General features: G+C 36.5%; 1 protein-coding gene across 2 annotated transcripts; it reads left to right on the top strand.

Annotated features, from left to right (window-relative positions):
* Nucleotides 1-24: 24 nt before the first annotated feature.
* Nucleotides 25-6387, top strand: LOC127964749 (insulin-induced gene 2 protein). 2 transcript variants are annotated; one of them, XM_052565066.1, is made up of 6 exons: nt 25-305; nt 1507-1811; nt 1937-2061; nt 3495-3661; nt 3836-3935; nt 4995-6387. In XM_052565066.1, exons 2-6 carry the CDS (start codon nt 1565-1567, stop codon nt 5034-5036), a joined length of 681 nt encoding a protein of 226 aa, XP_052421026.1. In that variant the 5' UTR covers nt 25-305; nt 1507-1564; the 3' UTR covers nt 5037-6387. The 2 variants fall into 2 exon arrangements, with proteins under 2 accessions (XP_052421026.1, XP_052421027.1); XM_052565067.1 differs by having other exon boundaries at nt 287-435.
* The last annotated feature ends 7441 nt before the right edge of the window (nt 6388-13828 follow it).

Below are 13828 nucleotides of genomic sequence, written 5' to 3'. Positions count from 1 at the left end.
AGAAAAGGCGCGCGAACTCGCGCGTGATTTCAGAGGTTAGGCGTCGACGTTGAGTGCCGTGAACACTGACAGTGTGTTCACTTTTATTAGAAATACTGAATCAAATATATTTTTGAATAGCAACATAAACTTAATCAGAATGATCCAAACATTTCCAAACCACGTTCTTTATTACGTCACCAGCGCCGCCTCTGATTGGCTGCTGATGTAGAGGCGGAAGTACAGCATTATCCACACAGAGAGCTCTTTTCCCTTCGCTTCGGACTTTAACATCTCTGTTCAGAGCCAGAGAAACGCTTAAAACGGTTAGTAATTTGTGACATTTTATTAGACCTCTATTACAGTGGACTTAATAAGTTAGGATACGTTACGATATTTTGTCCTCTCTGGGTCACAAGTAAACTGTTTTGAGAGTCTGTTTACACTGTAAACGAGGTGAGTGGTGATGTGGCATTTGGTCAGTGTCCTCTTCCAGCTAACATGTTTTATCAAAAAGTTGATTTACAGTACTCGAATTATAGATATTATAGATTAAATACAACTCGTCTTCTAATTGAGGGTTACAGTTCACACAAACAAAAACAAAGTGTTTTTTCAGTCAAATGACTATTGTTTTCAGTTTGTGTATTTCATAAGTGTAACATTTGACGCAGGGCCACTAAACAACAATAAAAGGGGTCAGATTTATATTGCAAAAAAAAAAATTATCAAATATAAAAAAAGTCTTGTGATGAACCATTTTTAGTTGCAGGGGGTTGTTTTATCAGATAACACAGTTGAAATGAAATATTTTCTTAATTGTAATAAAAAAGAGGTATGAAGAAGTAGAAATAATTTAATATAGATAATGCTGCCTTAAAATTTTATTTTTTTATTAATAATTTTGAACTCAAGACCCACTCACTTCATAACCGACATGACAAAAACTGCAAAGTTGAGTAAACTGAAACATAAGGTGCACAAAATATTTGTACAAGATTATAAAGTTTTTTTCCCTTAATGTATAAAATAGGATTTTTCTTTTAAAATGTTTTGAAAAATATAGAATTATCATTAATTGAAATGAAATGTGCTATAAATTCTAGAATAAATTATACGTCAAATGCACACAAAGTCCAAAGAATTATATTCACAGTTTCTTATCTATTTATTATCAGCTCAATGTCATTTCCAGTGCAAAAATGTATATGTTTATCTCTGGTTCTATAAATGCTGACAACCAAAAACTTGATCAAAAAAAAGTATGCGTTTAAAAAAAATCCCTCCTACATTTTTTTTAAGAAAACATTAATCTTGTTACAGCGTGACTTTAAGCAAAACAGAAAGACTAAAACAGTGTTAATCTATTACACTGAACAGCTCGACAGAAATGACTTTGTTAGAAAAGTTCAAGAAGAAGAAGATTAATAATTATATATGATTATATAATTATTTATCATTTTTGTCTATATAATTAATATTATCTGGTTTTGAGACTTCACCGTTATCATTACCTTCTCCTTGCAGGTGTGTGATGTCAGCTGACAGCAGCAGATGTAGCTGACGTCCTTCTGTGACCGCGGTCATGGCGGAGGTTTCGTCGCTGAGCGGTGGAGCTCCGATGCACCGTGGGCCCTACATCAGCGTGATCACCAACCGGACCATGAACCTGCTGATCCGTGCTGCCATGCTCTTCATGGTGGGCGTGTTCCTAGCGCTCGTGCTGAACCTGCTCCAGGTGCAGCGTAACGTCACTCTCTTCCCTCCAGACGTCATCAGCAGTGTTTTCTCATCCGCCTGGTGGGTTCCTCCCTGCTGTGGAACAGCTGCAGGTACACAAACACACACCTCTTATCACCCTTGTCTGAACTGCTTCTGTCATAGCAGAGGATTCTCACACAAGTGAGTGCTGTTGTCAGTCTCAAGCCTGATTAAATGCCACTCTTCTTTGTTTCAGCGTTGATCGGTTTGCTGTATCCCTGTATGGATCGTCGTCTGGGGGAGCCGCATCAGCTCAAGAGAGAGTGGTCTAATGTGATGCGCTGTGTGGCCGTCTTTGTGGGCATTAATCACGCCAGTGCTGTATCCTTCTCCTCACATTGCTGCTTCTACTTGACCTTTTCTAACAAATTCATTTCTGTCAAGCTGTTCAGATGCAATAGATTAACACCGTTTTAGTCTTTCTGTTTATCTTAAAGTCACGCTGTAACAAGATGAATGTTTTCTTAAAAATGTAGGAAGGAGACTTGGTACTATTGATCTGAATGCTTGCCTGTGATTGATAAGACCGATAAGATGCATTTAGGAAATATAATGGTTTTTTTTACTGTTTTTTTTTTTTATGCATACATTATATTTTTGCATTTACAGAACCAGAGATAAAAAAAGAAATAAAAAAAGAAATTCTGCACAGGAAATGACATTGAGCGTTTTCTAGAGTTGCTGAAGTGATGACTTGTTTTTGTAGGTCAACCCATAAAATATCATTAGCCTTGGTTCATTCGACAAAAACCAGTAGTGCAGGAAAGAAACTCTGTGACCAACAAATGTTTATCATTCACACATTTTGTTCATCATTATGATCTTTACCAATTGAATCAACTTTTATACATTTTTAATCCTAAATACAATCCCCAGAAGTAAAAAGATAAATGCAGTGTTTTAAACGCACAACACCACGGTTTCATGACTTGTCCAGTGTCTCACAATCTCATGTCACCACCAGTAAGCGTCTGGCACTTCTTTCAGTCTTTAAAAAAAGCCTTTGAAAGTGTCAGTTAGTATGAAGACCCGTTTCCGCTACTCAATAAAAAATATAAAAAGGTTATTGTGACTTTTTATCTCACAATTCTGACACAAACTCACATTTGCAAGTTAAAAAGTCATAATTGTGAGATATAAACTTGCAATTCTGATTTTTTTTTTTCTCAGAACTGAGATACAAACTCACAATTTTGAGTTCTAAAGGCAGAATTGCAAAGTTTATATCTCGCAGTTCTGACTTTATTTCTCCCCAAATGCGAGTTTATATCACTCAATACAGAAGTCTTGTGAGATAAAAAAAAGTCACAATTACCATTTTAATTTTTTCTTCAGTGGCAGAAATGTGCTTCCATAAGTTCGAGTAGTTTGCAAGAGGGCAATGAAAAACAATGAGGATGTGAAACTGGACCAGTGAGTAGTTTATCTGTTCAGTTTGACTCTAGTCACATTTAGCAACTTGTTAACAACCACCTTTTGCAAAACGTAAATGTTAAAAACACACACACACACACAATTAGGAATTCCTGGTGTGTTTTCTGTTTTCTGTGAACATGAACAACAGACCTTACTTCAGGCTTTCAAACAAACACTTGTTCAGAAACCCATTGAATTCAGGAGACTGGAACCAGAATTGCTTGAATGTTTGTTTCTGGGTTTTGGCCTACAATAATACATCATCCCTGCAGTACACTACTGTACAAAATATAGATTTCTCTTCTCCGACTGGTTATCTTTAACACTGGTACCATCAGAAGGTGGACTTTGCGAATAATGTGCAGCTGTCGTTGACGCTGGGTGCCCTGTCTGTCGGCCTGTGGTGGACGTTCGATCGTTCACGCAGTGGTTTTGGGCTGGGGGTCATCATTGCACTACTTGCTACCCTTGCCACCCAGCTGCTGGTTTACAACGGAGTCTTTCAGTGAGTCTCAACACACTCTGTCACAAGTCTGCACAATATGGTCACCAAATGACAAAAGTAGTTTTAAGGCCCGTTCACCCCAATGTCGATAGCTATTAGATCTACTGCTCACACTTGCATCATTAACAGCCTGTTTTGTTTGGTACTTCACTGTCCACATGTGAATGTGTGCAGATATACCTCCCCTGACTTCCTGTACATTCGGTCCTGGCTGCCATGTATCTTCTTCGCCGGGGTCATAACCGTGGGGAATATTGGACGACAGCTAGCTCTGGTAAACTTCTGCATAGTTCCTCAAACATAATCACACAAATAAGCTCCAAACCTCAGTGGACTGTGAACTGATTTAACAGTTTTTGAAAGAAATTAATATATCTATTCAGCAAGGTTTCTTTAAAAGTGACAGTAAAGACATTTATGTATGTATATATTTATATTATTTATATTAGCCATATTAGCCCCACCCGGCCCGGTTTAAGCCCTGGCTCGCACTGGCCCGACAGTGGAAATGCGGCTAATAAATATTTTAACACCTACTCTGTAAAAGGAACACTGCTGTAAAAAGCACCTTATTTGTTTAAAGTGTTTGCAAATCAAATGTTATTACACTTTTGTTCATATAGCAGTAGGCCTACTTTTAAATGAAAAAAAGCACTATAAACTACTTTTTTCATGCATTATTAGTTTTGTGCATAACAATGCAATTAATTGTGATTAATCGCAGACAATAATGCGATTAAAAAAATGTAATCGTTGCCCAGTACTAAATTATTATTATTATTTAGTTATTCCATTGAGTAAGTATTTAACCCTTATCTGGGATAGTTGAAATGTAGCTCAGGAGCATTCGTATTGCTTGTAGATGTAACTTCACTTCATGTGATTTTTAACCTGTGGCAAATTTAATTGAATGGGTTTGATTTGGAAGAGCACACACATCTTAATAAAAGCTCTAAAAGATGAAAATGCATATTAGAACAAAAACCTAGCTCTGGGGTCAAAAGAACTGCCTGTAGATCTCAGAAACAGGTTTGCATCAAGCCACACATCTGTGGAAGAGTTCAGAAACAAATTCGGCTGCATTGAAAGTTTACTGAAGCATGTAGTCTCCATTATCTATAATGGAAGATGTTTGAAACAACTCGAACTCTTCCCAGAGCTGGCCTCAGAGCCAAACTGATGGATAAGGGCCTTGTCTAGACTGGTGACCAAGAAAAACTGTGTAATCAAGTGTGTATCTCAATTTTGGAAGAGTTTAAAATTGAGATGTGTAGTTATGTTGCCTTTCAAACACTATTTATTGCATTCATTTGTGTTCTTTTATTTGCTGCAGTACGAGTACAAAGTCAGTCAAGAAAAGCCCCACCAGGATTAAGGAGGAATCCTCCGCACACAAGGGAAAACCCAGGATTCTGTGTTTGAGGACGGACAGTATTATGATTTATACCTCCAGACCTGTTTTCTGCCTCCTCAGACGCTCAGGTTCTCGTAGTGTGTGTAACAGTAAGATATGTTGTTTACACACTCTCATACTGTCTTCGGCAGCGCTGAGATGCTAGCAGCTGCTGTGAAGTGCCAAACTGAATCTGACTGATCAAACCGAAGGACTGGAGGCAAAGCCTGGTGTGTAAAAAAATATTTACATGCATTTCATGCACAGACACAAAACTCAATAGCAAGACGTTTTCTATATGTTGTGGCCTGTTGTGGTCTCTATCCTCTGTGACGGTTGGAGGAGAGTCCTCTGGACAAAGCACCATCATCTGATCTCATTCACCATGCAGAAAAATCACTGCTCTTTAGAAGTAAGGAGAGTAATATAGAGTATTATGAATCTGCTATGTATCAGTTCACTTCTGCTGTGTCTCAGATCCACCACTAGTGGGCGTCAGAGGATAACTGACCCGCCACCCGGTGTTTGTAGATGCAGTGCTAAACACAAAAGACAAAGCTAACAGACTAACCAGTGTGCTGTGTTCATTAGTTGGGAGGGGAACTTCTGTTCAACAAGGTGTTGGTTACTGCTTGAATGTTTTATTGGATTGCATTCCTTCTTATAGCAGGACTCCGTTTCCCAAAAGCATGGTAAGCTTAAGTTGATCATAGCTCCATTGGTTTGAATGGGTCTATGATGTACTTAAGCTTACCATGCTTTTGGGAAACGCACCCCTGATCATTCCTTGCTAGACCCGAAGAGCTCATCAGTTTTGACTGAGTGAAGCATTCCTTAGCTCCAAAAAAATCTCTTAGTTTCAGAATAAAATTAAAATGCTTCTTAATGACATTCCATTGATCATTACCAAAGCCTTAAAATAACCTTAAGATAACGCATAGATTGGAGCTCAAAGTAAAGAGGCAAACCACCATCTGTGCACTCATTTTGAAAAAATCAAGGGAGTTTTTTTTTATTCTTACTATTTTTTTTTTTATCTTGGCTCTTTATTGGGAGGATATTTTTATGAAATACTGAGTAGAATCCAAAATAAGTGGAGATCAGTGTGTTTTAAGTGTTACAATGAGACTTGACAACTTAAACAATCGTAGACTTGCAAGAGTAATTGTACAATTTGTATGTGACCGTCTGAAAGCGAGCATGCTGGGATGTTTTCTCATGCATGGGTGTTTACTTGATGCACGGTTTGTATTTAACCACATTTACTGTATTTTGAAGTTACATGTTTGTTATAGTTACATCTGCATTATTAAATATACTTTCTTTGAGTTTATTTTCTTTGGTTTCTATTATAACTATATACTACATGTATATGTATTTTTGAGGCTTTTGTACATTCATTGAAATTCATTCAGTTAGTAAACAACATCAAAAGTATAATTGAATGTAATTAGTGCATATACAGTGCATAATCAGTGTTTGGTACTCATTCATTACATTACAAATTTTAGGTGATGTAAATCAGACTACTTTTAGATTACTTTTAACCTAACTAGTTTATTACATTAACAGGATAATCTTGGTAGGTTGGTCTTATTTGTATTTGAAAATTAAGACGATTACCCCTCAGCAACTGCTAGTTGCTCAAACTAGCTCTTAAGAGACAGTCTTAACATGCAGGCTAGGTTTATGCAGCTTGGCCCTGGTTTCAATACGTTTTGTATAGTATTTTCTTTACTTGGAAAACTATGTCTAAAAAGGGTATTATTTTATTTAATTGAGACAATGTAAACAATGGGGATTTTTGAAAAACAAGATGAAGAGCATTAAACATTACATTAAGGTTTCTAAACAGGTTTTGAAGGAATGTTTAATAACTTAAATAAGAAAAAAAAAAGAAAGAAAAAATGAAAATTAAATTAAATAACAACAATCAAACCACTTACTAAAAAGAAAAAAAGATGTGTATACCTGCATGTCTTGTGACAAATAACCAGTCTCAGAGGAACGTGAACATGCAAAAGTATTACTTCATTACTAACTTATTACCTTCAAATCTGAAGAGTACTTCAAGTAAATATATAAGGTAAAGGTTTGGGAATGCCTGCATGCAAATAAAAATAAAATGAAATGAATTTGCACATTTAATGCATTCCAAAGACAGTATACATGGTTTAATAATCCACTGATAATAAAAATAAAAATGTATGAGCTCATCAGTAGTTAATGCAATGCTGAAATATTGAGAAAAAAAATCTTAAAATTAAGTTTTTTTGTTGTTTATGTTTTTATTGGAAATATCTGAATTTTACAAGTTTAAATAATCTAAGGTATTTGAGAGAAAAAAAAAAACTTTATCCAGGCTGGGCCAAGCCTAACGGTACCTGTCTTGCCAAATACTATTATTACACAAAAGAGAGTACAAAAGAAGGATTTGCGCAGCATAAATAATTATACTGGCCTCAGAGATCAGATTTTTGTGACATAAAAGTACAAATGAATAACAGTTGTAATTACTGTAGTTAAAGGAGTGGTAATTGTTGGGTTCTGTGTCAGTTCTGCTCAATGCCTGCTGTGACAGACATGTTCGCCATTGAGGATGGTTTCTGTTGTTGTTGTTGTTGTTGGTTTCAGTTGAAAACTGCTGATGTCCAAATGATTTATGGGGGTTCTGAGAATGTGTTAAACAGAGCTCAGTGTCCTGTACGCTTTTATTGATGATTAATGAGTTTCTTCCCACAACACTGGAACCTGAAATGACCAACATTGTGGAGAGAGCGTCTAATGGTCCCAATAAGGAAAATGGCTTAAGATCTGTATTTTATACAAGTTTATATACTGTAAAACGTTGGGGGAAAGAAAATATCATTGACTTAAGGCAATGGAAAGCCTTCAACATGACAACAAAACAAGTGCATGTGCGTGTGTTTGTGTGTGTGTGTGTGTGTGTGTGTGTGTAGTAGATTTAGAGGGTGATGTCCAGCACGGCTGGCTTCTCCATATCTCAGTAACACTGACTGCTGTAATTACAGTTATGGGCTGTGTGTGTTTAATCGATTTGACTGTATCAGTCTGTGTGTGTGTGTGTGTGTGTGTGGTCCCATGTAACTGCTCAAAGCCTGAACAACCAGTCATCACTAACTCCCCAAGGACAGTTCTGGTAAAAAAAATATGACTTGTATGTCACACACACACACACACACACACACACACACTGCCTCGTTCTGTAAAGGTTAATGCAGAAGATCTGCTTTGTGCACTAGTAAATCCATTCTGCTCAGTTCCAGAGAGTGTGAAGGAAGTGTGAAGCAGCGCTTTCACCCACTGATCTCACACAGCTGCTTGCCATTCATCTCTCCTCTTGACTCCTGACTCCTTCAGTCTGGCTTTTTATTTTATGTTTTCACCAGCTAGAAGAATGTATCGAACTGAATGATGAATGGAAGGATTATTTTCTGCTACAAGGAGGCATTCACCATATGTTTGGATATCTGTCCATGAATTTTCTATAAATGCTTTGAGAATAATTAACAACAAGAAACCTAAGATATGTCAGCTAAAATTATGAGCTACTACCATATAACGGAGTGGAGTATAATTTTATCTCACTATGGGATGAATTTTAAATGTATACCTCTGTATAAACACAAAACTTAAAGGGAAAGTTCACCCAAAAATGAAAATGTTGTTCCAAACCCATAAGACGTTCGATATCTTTATAACACAAATGAAAACATTTCTAATAATTGCTTAATTTTCAAACCATTAAAAACGTCCTTGCAACCAAAACTCTGTCACATCAAAGTAAATGAAGCAATTGAAATGAGCAGTTTAATCCAAGTTTTCTGAAGAGACATGATCAATTCATGATGAAGAGATTAAATATAGGTTTTGTTCAAACTGATCAATTACATAAATGAGCTCATGAGAAAAAAACCCTCACTGGTTCTTGTGCATCAACCAAACATGGCTGTCCTTCCACGATTACCATATTTGATGAGCTGTATGTGCTGATCAGTGTTTATTTTACAGTTTATTTTTCCTTGATTTATAAAATTCAGAATCATATACAGGATTAAGAATGCTATAATTTTTTAAATGCATACATTATTATTCTTAAAGTAGTAAATAAAACTGATTATTGGAGCATATTTTACAAGAAAATACCATTTCCGTTTCTCTATTTAAAAATAAATAAATGTTTAACGTGTTACTTGCTGTTTCTTAATAACTGTGAAATTCACTAACAATTGAAAATTATTTCTACACCTATTTTTTTCAGTGTGGTATAATATATATTTATAAAGTTTAGTAAACAAAATGACATGGACTGGATTATGGACCAGCTGGCAGAAATAAACAGAACTAAACCAGAATAAACACATACTAAACACCTGAAAAAAAGCCTAAACATACATGATCCACACATACATTGACTAGCCGTCATTCCTCATACTTTAACAAAACCGTTCCCAAACTGATTTTGAATATAGGCTATGTGTGTTCTGCTCTTGATCTCCTCCAGACACAGATCTGTGCTCCTCTCCAGCCTCTGAGCACTGAAGGCTGTTTAGACACATCACACATTTGTACGGCAGGATTGTTTTCCTCTCGGGTGCACATCTGACTCCTGAGTGTGAAAGTGTGCTGTTAAATGAACACTGTATGAGAGCAGCAGGTGCGTGGAGACTGACAGGAGGCCTTGTTCTCCTCGCCACGCGACTGATCACAGAGGGGGGTGAATCTGAGGAGATAGGTGAAGATCTCTGACACAGTCCTGCGCGGGAGACGGGCTGCAGGGGCTCTGAAGTGGAAACAAGCAGACATGAACGACACAGGCTTGCTCATTATGAAGGATCTGAACAGCCATGACAAGTTCAGAAAATGTAATGCATCGCTAGTTGAATCACTCGACCCCTGTGAAATGAAGAAAATGAAGTGCAGTGAAAATGAAAGTGAAAATGAAAATGAAGTGCACTTCATACTATGTACAGTGGGGCTCGAAAGTTTGGGCACCCCTTGCAGAATCTGTGAAAATATGAGTAATTTTCAAAAAATAAGAGAGATCATACTAAATGCATGTTATATTTTATTTAGTACTGTCCTGAGTAAGATATTGTGCATAAAAGATATTAACATTTAGTCCACAAGACAAAAACATTGCTGAAATTATTAAAATAACCCCACTCAAAAGTTTGGGAACCCTTGGTTCTTAGTACTGTGTTCTGTTACCTGATGATCCTCGACTGTCTTTCTGTTTTGTGATGGTTGTGCATGAGTCCCTTGTTTGTTCTGAACAGTTAAACTGAGCAGCGTTCTTCAGAAAAATCTTTAAGCTCCTGCAGATTCTTCGGTTTTCCAGCATCTTTGCATATTTGAACCCTTTCCAGCAGTGACTTTATGATTTTGAGATGCATCTTTTCAGACTGAGGACATTTGAGGGACTCAAACACAACTATTTAAAAAGATTCAAACATTCACTGATGCTCCAGAAGGAAACAAGATGCATGAAGAGCTGGGGGTGAAAACTTTTGAACACGATGAAGATGGCCAAATTTGTCTTATTTTGTTGAAATATAATTGTTTTCCATTTAGTTCTGCCCTTCGTAAGCAACAGAAGATACTTGTATGTTTCCCGGGACACAAATTAAGTACAATTTACCTTGATCTTCAAATTCCAAAAGTTTTCACCTCAAATGTCCTCAGTGTGATAAGATGCATCTCAAAATCATAAAGTCACTGCTGGAAAGGGTTCAAATATGCAAAGATGCTGGAAAACCGAAGAATCTGCAGGAGCTTAAAGATTTTTCTGAAGAACGCTGCTCAGTTTAACTGTTCAGAACAAACAAGGGACTCATGCACAATCATCACAAAACAGAAAGACAGTCGAGGATCATCAGGTAACAGAACACAGTATTAAGAACCAAGGGTTCCCAAACTTTTGAGTAGGGTTATTTTAATAATTTCAGCAATGTTTTTGTCTTGTGGACTAAATGTTAATATCTTTTATGTACAACATCTTACTCAGGACAGTACTAAATAAAAAAAATAACATGCATTTAGTATGATCTCTCTTATTTTTTGAAAATTACTCAGATTTTCACAGATTCTGCAAGGGGTGCCCAAACATTCGATCCCCACTATATATATATATATATATATAATACATAAGTATAACAGAAATAATACGCTTTAAATTAACATGTTTAAATGTATTATAATTTAAATTAATATTAAGTGCTATAAGTTGAACATTACTGTAATTTTTGACCCTCTTAAGTACACCTTTACAGTCTTCCATTGTCTTTGATATAGTTAATGGGAAGTCGTGGCCTAATGGTTAGAGGGTTGGACTCCCAATCGAAGGGTTGTGGGTTCTAGTCTCGGGCTGGACGGAATTGTGGGTGGGGGGAGTGCATGAACAGCTCTCTCTCCACCTTCAATACCACGACTTAGGTGTCCTTGAGCAAGGCATCGAACCATCCAACTGCTCCCCGGGCGCCGCAGCATAAATGGCTGCCCACTGCTCCGGGTGTGTGCTCACAGTGTGTGTGTGTGTGTGTGTTCACTGCTCTGTGTGTGTGCATTTCGGATGGGTTAAATGCAGAGCACAAATTCTGAGTATGGGTCACCATACTTGTCTGAATGTCACGTCACTTCACTTCACTTCACTTAAGGCAATGGTGAATGACAAGCATTTGTGGTAAATTAAAATATATTTTGATGATTTTTCTGAAACTTCTTTTTCCAAATGTAAAATAAAAAATATCATCTCTGTAAGTATACTCAAGTTCCCTTTTATTTCATATTATATATTGCCAGCAAGTACATTTTTAATATATTTTTTTCATATTTGAAGTATATTACATGTGCACATTCAGCACAATTAAGCACACTTTTTTTAAACATTGGTAATGTGATACAAGTGAAACAGCTTTAGTAGACATATTTATAAAAAAAAAAAAACATGCATATTAGCATAGATATTGATATCATATTGGCTGTTTTTTAGTACTTCATGCACACTTCATTAACACTAGAGAGCTACGATCGACAAGAATTGACATTCAAACTTATTTAATTTAAACGTGCTAGTTGTCTTTTGCACACACACACACACACACTGTATCAGGTCAAAGGTGAGCTCTGTATCTGATTTGCTCCAGATACAATCAGAATGTGTGAAAGAGTCAGCTCCTGAATTCACACACACATGAACACATGATCACACTTCATCTTTGTGTCCTCATTTGAGCCTGCTTAGTTCAAGTTTAAAGCAAAGACTTAAATCCAACCACAAATCATCAAGTCATCTTCTGGGCTTTATTGCTTGTCTGGATGCTCCACCTGTGACATGCACAGACACAAACACACCACACCGAACATTCGCTCAGGGCTGTCCTGACTCGGAGACTACAATAAATCATTTGAATAAATGGCAAGCTTTTTTGTTTGTTTGTTTTTTAGAGGCAAGCTGGCTACTGCTATTTGCAGCTCCGAGCTCTCATTGGTTTACAGTAAGTGCTATTGTTCGGAATTTCTGCAGGAAATTAAACAAATATGCAAAATTCCTATTTTTAATATTATACTGTGATATTTCACACTTCTGTGTGATAAGTTATCATTCTGACGTCATAAACAAAATAATAATAATAATAATAATAAAACACTACAAGAAAACTCTGTAAAATCAGGGCCCATATAAATATACAGTTTATTCAATTAATTGATTTAGACAGGTGTTATAACTGTACTTTTGTGTACATATTTTTTGGTAACACTTTACGTAAGGTTTCACTAATTAATATAATATTAGTTATTAATATTTGTGTTTATTCATCGTTGTTCACGTTATGACTGTTTGTCGTGAGTTAGCTCAGATCCATTAGATAATGTTAACAGATTCAGCTTTTTATTTTAATAATGCACTCGTACAAGTTGAAATTAAGACCGATAAATGCTAAAAGTATTTTTATTGTTTCATCGTTTAATTTGAACTAACACAGTTATATAACGTTAACAAATAAAACCTTATTGTATGCTGTTATTTTGTACAGTGATTTATTTGTCCAGAAAAAAAAAAAAAAAAAAAACATTGGTCATGGCACAAAAATATGAATATTCTTAGATTAGATTATAGTAGATTATTAGTGTTGCGTTATGTATTTATTTATTGATTTAATCTTTTTATTTTTATTTATTTATTAATTTTTTTGGCTCCAAGACTTATTATTTTTTATTTTAACTGATCTTTATCCCAAAACATTTTCGAAAGTGGAATATGAATTTTGTAATTATAATGTGTGGCACGTTAGAAGGCAGATTGAAGTGCACACGCATGAGCACAGAGGATTGTGGGTGCTGTAAATGTTGGACCGGATGAGGGCGGGACTCCAGGTGTAACTGTGCCTGTGGTGAAGATGTCATCACTGCTGCACTATTTCCTCCCGCACAAATATGCGTTACGTTAACGTGAGTTTTGTTCACTCATGTGTATATTTTCCTCAAACCTGTATATCTCATCCCTGCAGTAATGGTATTACACGAGGACCACCAGTGTACAGTAGATACAGTAGATGTCTCTGTTGTGATAGGAGAATAGGAGATCCTTCATCACTGCAGGCCAAGAGCAGGTGCCTGCTGGGTCAAGGTGCAAGGGTCAGGACCTCAGTGTGAGTCCGGTCAAATAACTGGTTTTAAACGGTGTGGCAGCCACCTGTCCAAAGGTCAAAGGTCAGGGGTAGCCAGGCCACCAGCAGGAGCTGACCAACCAC

This window comes from Carassius gibelio, chromosome B9, assembly GCF_023724105.1.
Source record: "Carassius gibelio isolate Cgi1373 ecotype wild population from Czech Republic chromosome B9, carGib1.2-hapl.c, whole genome shotgun sequence".
In the NCBI taxonomy this organism is placed as follows: Eukaryota; Metazoa; Chordata; class Actinopteri; order Cypriniformes; family Cyprinidae; genus Carassius; species Carassius gibelio.
The sequence above is the reverse complement of the archived record's forward strand: the minus strand, read 5'-3'. Positions and strand labels throughout refer to the sequence as shown.

What these genes read in the sequence shown, in the direction of transcription:
- LOC127964749 (XM_052565066.1), top strand. Translation starts at nt 1,565, where the DNA reads ATGGCGGAGGTTTCGTCGCTGAGCGGTGGAGCTCCGATGCACCGTGGG. An exon ending in GCATTAATCACGCCAGTGCT is followed by an intron (nt 2,062 to 3,494) that starts GTATCCTTCTCC and finishes TGGTACCATCAG; the next exon opens with AAGGTGGACTTTGCGAATAA. An exon ending in GTTTACAACGGAGTCTTTCA is followed by an intron (nt 3,662 to 3,835) that starts GTGAGTCTCAAC and finishes GAATGTGTGCAG; the next exon opens with ATATACCTCCCCTGACTTCC.